Source organism: Alexandromys fortis, unplaced genomic scaffold (assembly GCF_014885135.2).
Source record: "Alexandromys fortis isolate MF-2015 unplaced genomic scaffold, M_Fortis_MF-2015_v1.1 scaffold_106, whole genome shotgun sequence".
NCBI classification, from domain to species: Eukaryota; Metazoa; Chordata; class Mammalia; order Rodentia; family Cricetidae; genus Alexandromys; species Alexandromys fortis.
This window is the reverse complement of record NW_026067980.1, coordinates 1,584,294-1,596,657: the sequence shown is the minus strand read 5'-3', so window position 1 is coordinate 1,596,657 and position 12,364 is coordinate 1,584,294. Positions and strand designations below refer to the sequence as shown.

Genomic DNA, 12,364 nt, shown 5'->3' with positions numbered 1-12,364 from the left:
GTCCAGTGAAGCACAAATCGATCCTAACAGCTGAAGTTGGCCTAGAAAGCACGTTTTGACAATGTTTTCCTTACTCTGCGAGAACAGTAAAAGTGGTCCCTGTGTAACTGTTACTAAGATGGTAGCAGAAACTGATCGTGGTGGCACACACCTTTAATCCCAGCACTGAAGCAAGAGGAGCTCTGTGAACACAAATCCAGGGACATTGTCTCATAAAAAAGTCAATAGGACATTGAGCGTCTATCGCCACCTTGTGGTAGCCTATTCTTAATCCCAGGTATTTGCAAGTGTTGCAAAATTAAGCCTCCTTGACGAGGAGCTAGGTTATGAGTTGTTTGAAACATTTGGACATAAAAAAAATCATGTGGGAGGTTGGAGGCAGAAGGCAAAAAAATATTAAAAATCCTTAGCATTTGACGGAATTTCAGTTTATGTTTCACAGTATGGGCAACACTCTCTGATGTGGATGGTCTCGTTTAGTCCTGATGGCAGTCCTAGAGACCACAGTCTTGAACACATGACAACTAGGTCCAGGGACATGAATGATCAAACTCAAACCCTGGAATATTTTATTAATACTAATGTGTGCAATCTATTTAACTTTAGTATATAGCATTAAGTATGTGCACATACTGTGCAGTGTATTTTACACTCATACCTCCAACTCTGCTAGTACTGCGCACACACACACATCTCCTGTAGTAGTGTGGAGTTCACTAGGTCTCTGGAGCTGTTTTGTGTGTGCAGTGGCAAAGCTGTACTGGTTGACTCTTCGGGGAGATGTCTCAGTATAAGGGTACTTCCTGCTAAGCCTGATGACCTGAGTTAATTCCTAGGACCCACATGATAGAAGGAGAGAACTAATTTCAGCAATTTGTCCTCTTATTTCCATACATGTATCGTGACATATGCATACCCACATACATGTACACACATACATAAGTGTAACTTTAAAAAACTTGTCCACTCACATCAAATCCTCTTTTAAAAAAATGATTGTGTGTGCACTTGCTGACGTAAGTGCATGGGCCTGAGTTCCATGGTGCACATGTGAAGGCCAGAGGAAACTTTTGGTGGTTGTTTCTCTCCTTCCCCCTCACTGAGGCGGAGCCTTCCTGGTTTCTGCCGGCTGTTTCTTCAACACTAGCCAGCCTGATAGTTTCCAGGTGACTCTCCTCCTATCTCCATTTGGCAGTGCTAGGATTAGAGACATGCACCACTACACCAGCTTTTAATTTGGGCCCCGGGGATGGGACTTGTAGTTAGGCTTGTGTGTCAAGCCTTTTTATCCGCTGAGCCATCTCACTATGGCCAGAGGATTATGGAGACTGCCAGCCATCCCCAGTCCCCAAGAATCCCCACCCCCTTTCAGCTATCTCCACCAGATCAAACACCTGTTTAGTTCCTTGAGATTACATCCTCCTCAACACTAGCAGAAATGACAGTGGCTCTTCTGTTCATTACTGAAGTTGTTGAAGGTGCTACAAGGATGGTGCAAAGGCCTCAGCTTTATCTCCAGCGAGAAAGTGATAGCCCCCTCTCTAAGAAGTAACATTTGTAACTAAGCTAGTTTGTAAGATCTCCTCAAGCACAAGGCCTTTATAATGTGTTTATCTTACTCTTGAACTCAACTTTCTCCATCATTGTTTCCTTACTTAGAATTTGTCGACTTAAATTTTAGTTTTAAAATGTATTTTATGTGCATAGGTGTTTTGCTTGTATGTTTGTCTGTGCACAACATGTGTGCCTGGTTCCTGCAGTGGCCAGAGGATCCCCTAGGACTGGAGTTACAGATGGTTGGGAGCCATCATGTGGGAGCAAACTTGGGTCCCCTGCCAAGCAGCAAGTGCTCTTAACCACAGAACCATCTCTCTACTTCCCAACTTCCCAAGTCATCTTTAAGTTCCTTTAGGAAGAATTTTCAAACAGAAAGGGAAAACTATGGTGTTGGTACTTACCCTGGGTGGGGGATCAGTGACCAGAAGGAACACTTGGAAATACTGATCATTTCTTCAGCTGGATGCTTGTCAACAGGTATGCCCACTGTGACATCCCTGAGCTCATCACTGTGAACATCCCTGTCTTGTTTATGTAGCTTTTTGTGTACAGGCTAAACAACAATGCATTAAAAAGAGACCTGTGTACCTGGGGTGTTTACTCTGAAAATCAGAAACTTTTCATTTAATCCTCATATTCTTAGGTCACATTTTACATGGGGAATCTAATCTGAGGTTCAAAAAGCAAAGGAGGGGAGGAGGTGGAAATTTTTTTTTCATTAAAAAATTATATTACAAAAAAATAAAATGTGTATGCAGACATGATTATAACTCATCAAATCTTGTAACTGTATTATCAAGACCTTATTTCAATTATATAATAATTGAAAAAAAAAAAGCAAAGGAATTAGACCAGAATTCCCAAGTTAACTTCACTGATGTGGGAGGTCCTTATGTATATGTGTTGTTTTTATTGGATAATGAATAAAGCTGTTTCAGCCAATGGCTTAGCAGAATGAAGCCAGGTGGGAAATCCAAACAGAGATATAGAGAGAGAGTAGGTGGAGTCAGGGAGACACCATGTAGCTAGCTGCTAGAGGAGAAAGACACTGTAACCTTACAGGAGGCCACATTCTTATGATGATACACAGATTAATAGAAATGGGTTAATTTAAGATGTAAGAACTAGCTAGTAATAAGCCTAAGCTATTGGCCAAACTGTGTTGTAATTAATATAGTTTTGTGTGATTACTCGGGTCTCTGCCTACACTTCACCATTACACTATGCCTTTCCCTCTTCCTACTTTATGCTGTCTTCACCAGGCTCAGCCACAAAATCTGAGGTAGAGGGAAAGAACTTTCTGGGCTAAGCCAGCATGGGATGTCTTTGGTGGAAGCGAGGGACTGAATTGAGACCCAGGCCCTCCTGCCCTCCCCCCATAACTGCTCCTCCTTTGGGACCTATGCAATTTCTTGTAAGTCTCTCTCCTTTACAAGTTGATTTAAAGAAAAACACTGCAAAAGACAAAACCCTCTCATCAGTTTTCTTCTTGCTTGTGTAGCCATTTTTGAGTCTCCAAAGGAGAGACTACAATAGAACTGACTAGCAGGAGAAAAGGGCTCCTCCCAAGCTGAAACAGATGGCCCTGAAGGTCAGCCAGGAAACCTGAGCTCTAAGTCAACTCCTCCTCTGTTCAGGACTGGGGGATTTATCCTAACTGGACAGAACCACATGAATAGTGCCTATCTCCATCAGTACTGCCTCTCTTCAAAAAATGGTTGAGGTTAGTTGGCTGCACATGCAGGCAAACCATGTACTCAGGGTGGTTTTTTTTTTTTTTTTTTTTTTTTTTTTTTTTTTTTTTTTTTTTGTGGGGTTTTTTTTTTTTTTTTTTTTTTTTTTTTTTTTTTTTTTTGATTTTTCGAGACAGGGTTTCTCTGTAGCTTTTGGCTCCTGTCCTGGAACTAGCTCTTATAGACCAGGCTGGCCTCGAACTCACAGAGATCCGCCTGCCTCTGCCTCCCGAGTGCTGGGATTAAAGGTGTGTGCCACCACCGCCCGGCTCAGGTTCTTATCAACCATTTTCTGCAATCAAATGAGGGCCTGCTTGTTGCCCAGGCCACCAAAGCTAGCTTAGCCCCGAAATAATCACACAGAAACTGTATTTCCTAAAACACTGCTTGGCCCATTAGCTCAGGTTTCTTATTGGCTAACTCTTATAACTTATATAGCCCATTATTGTGTTAGCCATGTGGCTCAGTACCTTATTCAGCAGGGCAGGTCACATCCTGCTTCTTCAGTGTCTGGGCAGGTCTGGGGAGGAATGGGCTTCCTTCTTTCCAGAATTCTCCTGTTCTCTTTGCCTTGCCTATACTTCCTGCCTGGCCACTGGCCAATCAGTGTTTATTTAAAATGTAATTGACAGAATACAGAATTGTCCCACACCAAACATGGGAACGGCTTGCAAGGCCATTTTTTATGCACATATGCAAAGAACTTCAATTCTGTGTCATAATGTAAAAGTCATGTATGACAGGGTCCAGGTCATCAGACCAATTTAGGGAGTTCCCTATAGTCTACAGCAAAATTAGCACTGGGCCTCAGCATTTCTCTCTAGCCACTGCTTCCCAGCAGGAAACTGGGCACACTCCAATTCCCCTTCACAGATAAAATTCAAACTCTGAAGCAAGCATCAACTGTGTTTCTGGAGAAACTGCACTGGGCAGATGGGGGTTGGGTGGGATAGGTGGTGGTCTTCCTATCCTCTTCTCAGGGCAACTGGCCAATTAAAGAGGGCATCCACAATCTGGCAGAAAGGGCTGGCAAGATGGCTTAGCAGATAAAGGCACTTGCTATCAGGCTTGAGGACCTGAGTTGTTTCACTGTTAATTTCTTTTTTTAAAGGATTGTGGGTTAGCTCAATGATGAAGCACTTGCCTAGCACATGTGAGGGCCTGGGTTCAATCTCTAGTACAACAACAAAAAACTAAGTATCTCAGCTAGGTGTGGTGGTGTATGCTTTTAATCCCAGCAGAGGCCAGCCTGATCTACAAGGTACATTCCAGGCCACCAGGACTATACAGCAAGACCCTGTCTCAACAGCAACAGAAACATTTGCTTTTAGATTTATTAATGTATATTTTGCCTGCATATATGTATTGCAGCAAAAGAATGCCTGGTGCCAGAGAAAGCCAGATAAAAGTGCTGAATCCCTTGGAAATGGAGTTACAGATGGTTGTGAGCATGCGCGTGCGCACTCACACACACACACACACACACACACACACACACACACACACACACCAATTAGCAAAAAGGCAGAAAGCCAGGATAGGTTCTTCAGCAGACGAGAGCAGTGTTTAGGAACACTGGTGCTAGAGAAGTACCAAATGATTTAAAGTGATGTGGGAGTGTCATATCAATCTGTTGATTTCATTGGCTGAGCAATAAAGAAACTGCTGGCCCTGATAGGTTGAAAGATAGGTGGGCAGAATAAACAGAATAGAATTCTGGGCGGAAGAGGAAGTGAGGTCAGACTCTGCTCTGCTCCCAGAGAGACGCCATGCTCAGCTCTCCTGGGTAGACGCATGATGGACGGAGGCTAGAATCTTCCCGGTAAGCGCACCTTGGGGTGCTTACAAACATCATTAGAAATGGGCTAGTCCAGGTGCGAGAATTAGCCTGTAAGGGCTAGGGTTCATGGGCCAAGCAGTTCTTAAATGAATACAGTTTGTGTGTTGTTATTTCGGGCATGAGCTAGCCAAGCAGCCGGGGTGTTGGGGACGCAGCTCCGCCGCTCCTATTTCAACATTAAAGGGAGAAAATGGTAAATAGGAGACAACAGAAAAAGACCAATCAGGTTAAAAGTATGGGTTGTTTCAGCCCCATTTTCCCCATGTCTGTTGGGCGACCTGGAGACATAAGTCCCATTAATGACAAAAGTGTCTTTATGTCCCAGGTTTTTAAATGGTGGGTGCTGACCACATACTAACTAAAGATAACTAAAGGTGAGGGTCACAAAAGTTTTCTAAATGTGCAATCACCAAATGCTATTTCAGAGTCAAAGGTGAAATGAACCTAAGGCCATGCTGGCCATGCCTACCTGCGATGCCCTGTGTGATGTCACTGCAGCCTTGGCTGTGAACAAACATGTACGTATGCCTTGCCTGGTGCATGCAGTCACAGCACACACTAACAACACCGTCTAAAACAGTTCAGCCTAGGCTCAAGACGACTATGTACTACTATATATTATGAACTGCAGTGTTTTGTTGTTTTCAAACTGTTTATAGTTTTCTGTTCTCACAGTATGTTGGCTAGTTTTATATTAACTTGACAAAGCAAGAGTCATAAGAGGAGGGAACCTCATTTGAGAAAGTGTCTCCCTAAGACTGTGCTGTAGGCGGGTCTGTATGGGATTTTCTTAATTAGTGATTGAGGGGAGGGCCCAGTCTGTCTTAGTTAGGGTTTCTATTGCTAGTAAGAGACATCATGACCACATCGACTCTTATAGAATGTTAACTCTTATAGAAGAAAACATGTAATTGGGGCTGTCTTACGGTTTAGTCCATTATCACCATGGTGGGAAGCATGGCAGCAGGCAGGCAGATATGGAGCTGGAGAAGGAGCTGAGAGTGCTTTATCTTGATCCATAGGCAGCAGAAGTGGATTGTGCTCCACGTTGGGCAGAACTTGAGACCTCAAAGCCCCACCCCACAGAGACACAAGTCCTCCAACAAGACCACACTTACTCCAACATGGTCACACCTCCTAATAGTGCACTCCGTACAGGCCACACATTCAAACACATGAGTCTATGGGGGCCATACTTATTCCAATCACCATACAGCCTGCTGTGGGTGGGGCCATCCCTGGGTTGGGTTCTACAAGAAAGCAGGCTGAGCAAGCCATGGGGAGCAAGCTGGTAAGCAGCACCTTCCATGGCCTCTGCATCAGCTCCTGCCTCCTGGTTCCTGTCCTGTTTGAATTCCTTTCCTGATTTTTTTTTTTTTTAAATGGACTGTGGATGTAGAAGCATAAACCCTTTCCTCCCCAACTTGCTTTTGGTCATGGTGTTTCATCATAGCAATGGTAACCCTAACTAAGACATCCAGAAACAATGGTTTAATTAGGCCAAGCAGACTTTTTTTTTTTTTTTTTTTTTTTTTTAGACAGGGTTTCTCTGTGGCTTTGGAGCCTGTCCTGGAACTAGCTCTGTAGACCAGGCTGGTCTCGAACTCACAGAGATCCACCTGCCTCTGCCTCCCGAGTGCTGGGATTAAAGGCGTGCGCCACCATCGCCCGGCATGGCCAAGCAGACTTTTAATATTTTCCTACCACCACTCCTCAGCATGTAAATATCAAATTAGTACATCTTTAAAATTGTACTGTGAGAATGCTTTTTAAAATTACTGTTTAAAGGGACTGGAGCCCAATGGTTAAGAGCTCTTCCAGAGGACCTAGGTTCGATTCCCAGACCTCACATAGGGGCTCAAGACCCAATAGTCTGTAATGCCAGTTCCAGAGGATCTGATACCATCTGGCCTCCAGGGCAGCTAGGCATGTAGTATACAGACATACCTGCAGACAAAACACCTGTAAACAAAAACATAAAAACTTACTATTTAAAGGGCCTAGTGCTTAAGAGTGAAGGCACAAGGACTTGAGGTCAAATATCCAGCATCCATATAAAAAGCTGGGCATGGCTACATGACCCTATAACACCAGCACTGGGAGGTGGTGACTGGTGGATCCTGAGAATCCAATGACTAGCCAGCCTAGCCAGATGACAAGCTCCTGGTTCAGCAAGTGACTGCCTCCAGGATATAAGGTATAGAGTGAAAGAGGAAGACATTCACACCTGCACACACACACACACAATGGCATTTCAATTGTATTTTAACAAATAAATAAAGACTGCCTGAAGATCTGAGAGTAAAACAGTTCCACTGATCAGCCTTACAGACCAGATTATGGTAACACACCTTTAATGTAGCCATAATGACACACATCTTTAATCCCTGTAGCTACAATAGTTGCCATAGAAACTGGGCGGTACATGCCTTTAATGACAGTGGTGCACGCCTTTAATCCCAGCTCTAGAGAGGATTATAAAGTTGGAGGAAAGAGCTCTCAACACAGTCTCACTCTGAGATTCCCGGAGGCAGGATCACCGTTTCAGACTGAGGTCGAGCCAGCGGCAGTCAGCCTTACAGACCAGAGGGACTGTTTTACTCTCGGATGTTCAGGCAGTCTCTATTTATTAAATTACAATTGAAATGCCACTACACACACACACACACCCACCCACCATACAACACACACATACACACCCCAAAACAAAAAACCCAGTAAATTGCTGACTTGTTTCTTTTTGGAGGGAGTGTTCAAGACAGGGTTTCTCTGTGTAGCCCCGGCTGTCCTTAAACTCACTCTGTAGACCAGACTGGCTTAGAACTCAGAGGTCCACTTGCTGGGATTCAAGGCATGTGTTGCCATTACCCGGTGACTTGTGTTTCTTTAAACGTCATTACATTTTGGTTTAGGAATAGAACAGAATTTCCAACAATTCCTGAAACAACCATAAACATGCTCCTGCTATTCTGTACTGCACATATTTATGTGGTATTTTCAGCACTGGTGATCACAAGAAAGTATCAATTAACTATGAAAAAACTGAAGATGCTCGGCATCTTATTGTATCAAGTATTCAACCAAGATTTAATTCTTGGCTTTTTGTTTTGGGACTGCAGCCTCACATAGTCCAACCTGGCCTCAAACTTGATATGCACCCACCTTTAATCCCAGCACTCAGGAGGCAGAGGCAGGTGGATTTCTGTGAGTTGAGGGCAGCCTTGTCTACAGAGAGAGTTCCAGAACAGTCAGGACTACATAGAGAGATGCCGTCTTAAAAAACAAAAACTGGGCAGTGATGGTGTGTGCCTTTCATCTCAGCACTCAGGAAGCAGAGGCAGGTAGATCTCTGAGTTTGAGAGGTCAGCTTGGTCTACAGATTGAGTTCTATGATAGTCAAGAAAACACAGAGAAACCCTATCTAACAAATTAAAACAAAAACAACCTTTTAAAAATATTTATTAACTGTGTGTGCACATGGATGCACATGTGCCATGGTGTGCATATGGAGGTCAGAGAACAATCTGTGAAAACTAAGTCTCTCCTTCCACAATGTGGGTCCCAGGTTTTGAATGGGTCAGCAGGCTTGGTGTGTGTGTGTGTATCTATATGCATGGGTGTCAGGGAACCGTGTGAGACAGGACAATCTCTGTTATTGGACCTCTACTTTGTACCAGGTTATCTCTGCTGTTTGTGGTTGCATACACCCGGCTAGCCGACTTCTGGGAAATTTTGTCCCCACCTCCCATCTCCCACTACTAGAACCACAATGCACGTCACCATATCTGGCTTCATGCAGATTCTTGGGATTTAAATTTGGTCCTCACTTGTAAACAAGCTCTTGCTGTCTCCTTAGCCCAACACTTCTTTCTGCCTTTATCCTTCAAGAGCTTAGATTATGGGTGTACCCCTATACCTGGTTAATTCAGTGATGAGGATGTGACCCAGTTTCATCCATGCTAGGCCAGCATTCTACCAACTGAGCTACTGTCGGGTCCAACCCAAGATTTTTTTTTTTTCCTTTTTCGAGACAGGATCCCGTAATCTTGGTTGACTGTCTTGGAACTCTCTTTGTAGACCAATCTGGCTTCAAACTCATAAAGATCCACCTGTCTCTGCCTTCTGAGGGCTGGGATTAAAAGCGTGTGCCACTACTCTTGGGTCAATTTATTTATTTACTTATTGGTTTTTCAAGACAGGGTTTCTCTGTAGCTTTGGTGCCTGTCCTGGAACTAGCTCTTGTAGACCAGGCTGGCCTAGAACTCACAGAGATCCACCTGCCTCTACCTCCCTAGTGCTGGGATTAAAAAGGCGTGTGTCACCAACGCCTGGCAAATTCTGTTTTTCTATGTGTGCAAATATTCACTGTTCATTTACTTCATCTGTGCACATGTGAAGGTCAGAGAACAATTCTCAGGAGTTGGTTCTCACCCTCCACCTTTCTGAGGCCAGGTCTCTTGCCTCTTCTCTGCCATACTGTGTCGTTCAGGCTGGCTGGTCCTGGAGCTTCCAGATGATTCTTCTATCTCTGCTTCTCTTGAGGTAGGAGTACTGGATTATAGATTATTACCAAACCTGAATTTTTTCTTTTTAATTTGAGTGTTTTGCCTGCACGTATGTCTATATACCATCTGAAGAGGCCAGAAAAGGGCATTTCATCCTCAGCGGTCCCCTGGAACTAGAGATGTCATGTGGGTGCTGGAAATCGAACCCAGATCCTCTGAAGAAGCAGCCAACACTCTTGACCACTGAGCCATCTCTCCAGCACTCCACCTTTTTTTCCTAGACAGATTCCTGGGGTTCAACTTGGTTAGGCACGCACAGCTAACACTTTACCTGCTGAGCCAACTCCCCAGTCCTCACTTGTTCATCATACAAAAATTATGCATGGAATTTGAAAAATTCAGAATATAAAAGTATATAAAGTAGATTAAAACTTTTCTTCAAAGTGAAGCAGAGTCAGTGGTAGGGTCTGGATCCTTTGGCGGTTTCCGGAACTTGCTCTGAAGGAAAACTCGAGGCACACACAAGCCTTCTTTTCTATTCACCGTCTCTCGGAACACATACTCGTTCACCACTTCCTCATAACCTGCATCTGCAAAGAGCTGCGCCAGGAACTCTAGAAGGTAAGCAGTGTGAGCTCTGAGGTGAGGAATCAGACAGGCTGCAAGATTGTCTGTTGTTTTTCCTGTAATGCAAACTTCAATGCTAAATTTTATTTCATTTTTTGCTAAACTTTTCTTCTTTGATTTCCCCCGCTGAAACAATTTTACTTTACATCTCTGGCTGGCCTGGCATTTTTAATGCTTCTGCCTCAGCTTCCCCAGTGCTTGGTACACAGGCCTGTGCTAGCATGCCAGGCTTTCTTTCTTTTCCTTCATTCATTTGTTGTTACTGTTTTTTAAAAAACAAAAACCACATCCCTACTTCTCATGGCAGGGCCAGCACTCTAGCAACTGAGTTACATTCCCAGGATTCTTTGGTAGCAAATTTGTCTATTTGAAAACAGATCCAATCACTTTTATTCAAGAAGAATTTTGCCTCTGGTCTGGGAAATTAGCTTCAGTTACCATGCTATCTTACGGTTCTCCCACTGGCCCCATGTGACATGTCTGAGGCCTGTCTACTCTCCCAGCTCACTCATAGCCACCACCATCAGCAGAGGCCAGAGCTGGGGTCGTCTCAGCAGGCTCTGGGAGGCGGTGTGCAGCAGGTTTATTCTAAGGATCTGGGACTTGCGCTGGCATGGCCACATTAGCTGCCCCAGCAGCAGTCCACTGATGTGGAGACAAGTAAACAGAGACACAGACTGAAACACTAAGGAAATACTCCATTCCTCTTACCATCAGTAAAAAAATAGGACCTGGTTCCATCTTGTCTGACATAAAAATTTTCTCCAAGTTTGCTTCCAGCTTTAAATCTAAGCATCGCATGATCATGCAGCCCGTAGTCACGGAACAAGACACTTCTGCCTGGTTTTAGCACCTACAAAAGTAAAGCAGGTTGCAAATAACTCAGAGGAACCCAGTCAAATAAAATACAATCTGATGACGTTCGGTATTAAAACGCAGACCTGTGGTAGTTATAAAAGAAAGCATATAAAATACCTTAATATGAATGGTTGCTTTTAAAAAACTTGTCAGGTGTGGTACACACCTGTAATCCCAGCACTCACGAGGCTGAGGCAGGAGTATCATTCTGAGTTTGAGGCCAACCTGGCCTACCTACTGAGTACCTGGCCCACCAGGGATACATTGCAAGAGGACCCTATCTCAAAAAACAAAACAAAACAAAACAAACAAAAAACAAAAAAACCCCCAAAATTAGAAAAAAATGTCTTAAGTTTTTAGATGTAAGGGACCACAGTACAGTTTCAGGTCCCACATAAAAGTAAGAACAAGAGATACTCTCTGCCTTCCGCAAGGCATAAGCCATCTCCTTCATTAGCCCGAGTTTCCAGCTATCTGCTTCTGACAACTTAGCTCTGAAGGGCTCCTGTGTGAGACTCCCTACTGGGTTCCAACCCTGATTCCCCCCCTGAAGTGCTGGGCTCTGGCCTGACCATCTGCTCTTTGTAGCAGGAAGTCTGCACCATGTGGGAAAATAAGGAAAGCCATCCTTTCCTCAGCGAGGATGGTGTGTACACATCTTCTACACCCTAGGTGTGCCAAGACCCACAGCAGCTCGCCGTGCACAGAGCACTTGTTTTAAAATGACAGATGAAACCTTTGGTGGCAGTTTTGTCCTTTGGAAAGTGTATGCTGGCGCAATTGCAGTCATGTCTTCCCCAGCCTTCCTCCTAGTTTTTTGATATGGTTCTTGTTATATATGTAGCCTTGGCTGGCCTGCTAATTCATTACTATGTAGCCTAGGCTGATCTTGAACTTGTAGAAATTCTCCTGCCTTAGCTTCCTGGGTGCTGTGATTATAGGCGTGTGTCACGACAATGGTACAAGCAAAACAAAACAAAACATCTGAAGCTGGGTGGTAGTGGTGCACACCTTTAATCCCAGCACTCGGGAGGCAGAGGCAGGAGGATCTCTGTGAGTTCGAGGCCAGCCTGGTCTACAAGAGCTAGTTCCAGGGCAGACAACAAAGTGACACAGAGAAACCCTGTTTCAAAAAAAACAAAACAACTGAAAAATCTCATTCACAGGTGACTCATTCTTCACTTCAGAAGGAAGGAAAGGCTTCATGAGGCGGTGAGAAGAATGCTCCTGGATTCAGCTTGGCA

The 12,364-nt window shown here is 44.1% G+C and overlaps 1 protein-coding gene across 2 annotated transcripts in view; it reads right to left on the bottom strand.

Moving 5' to 3' along the window:
- Positions 1 to 8,572: 8,572 nt before the first annotated feature.
- The window catches only part of Mettl6 (methyltransferase 6, tRNA N3-cytidine), a 12,455-nt gene continuing 8,663 nt past the window's right edge, over positions 8,573 to 12,364 (bottom strand). For both annotated transcript variants that reach the window (XM_050158088.1, XM_050158087.1), the window contains 2 exons: positions 10,974 to 11,115; positions 8,573 to 10,249 (listed from right to left, as the gene is read on the bottom strand). In XM_050158088.1, the coding sequence (XP_050014045.1) occupies positions 10,074 to 10,249; positions 10,974 to 11,115 (318 nt within the window). In that variant the 3' untranslated portion in view covers positions 8,573 to 10,073. The remainder of the gene's footprint in view (positions 10,250 to 10,973; positions 11,116 to 12,364) is intronic.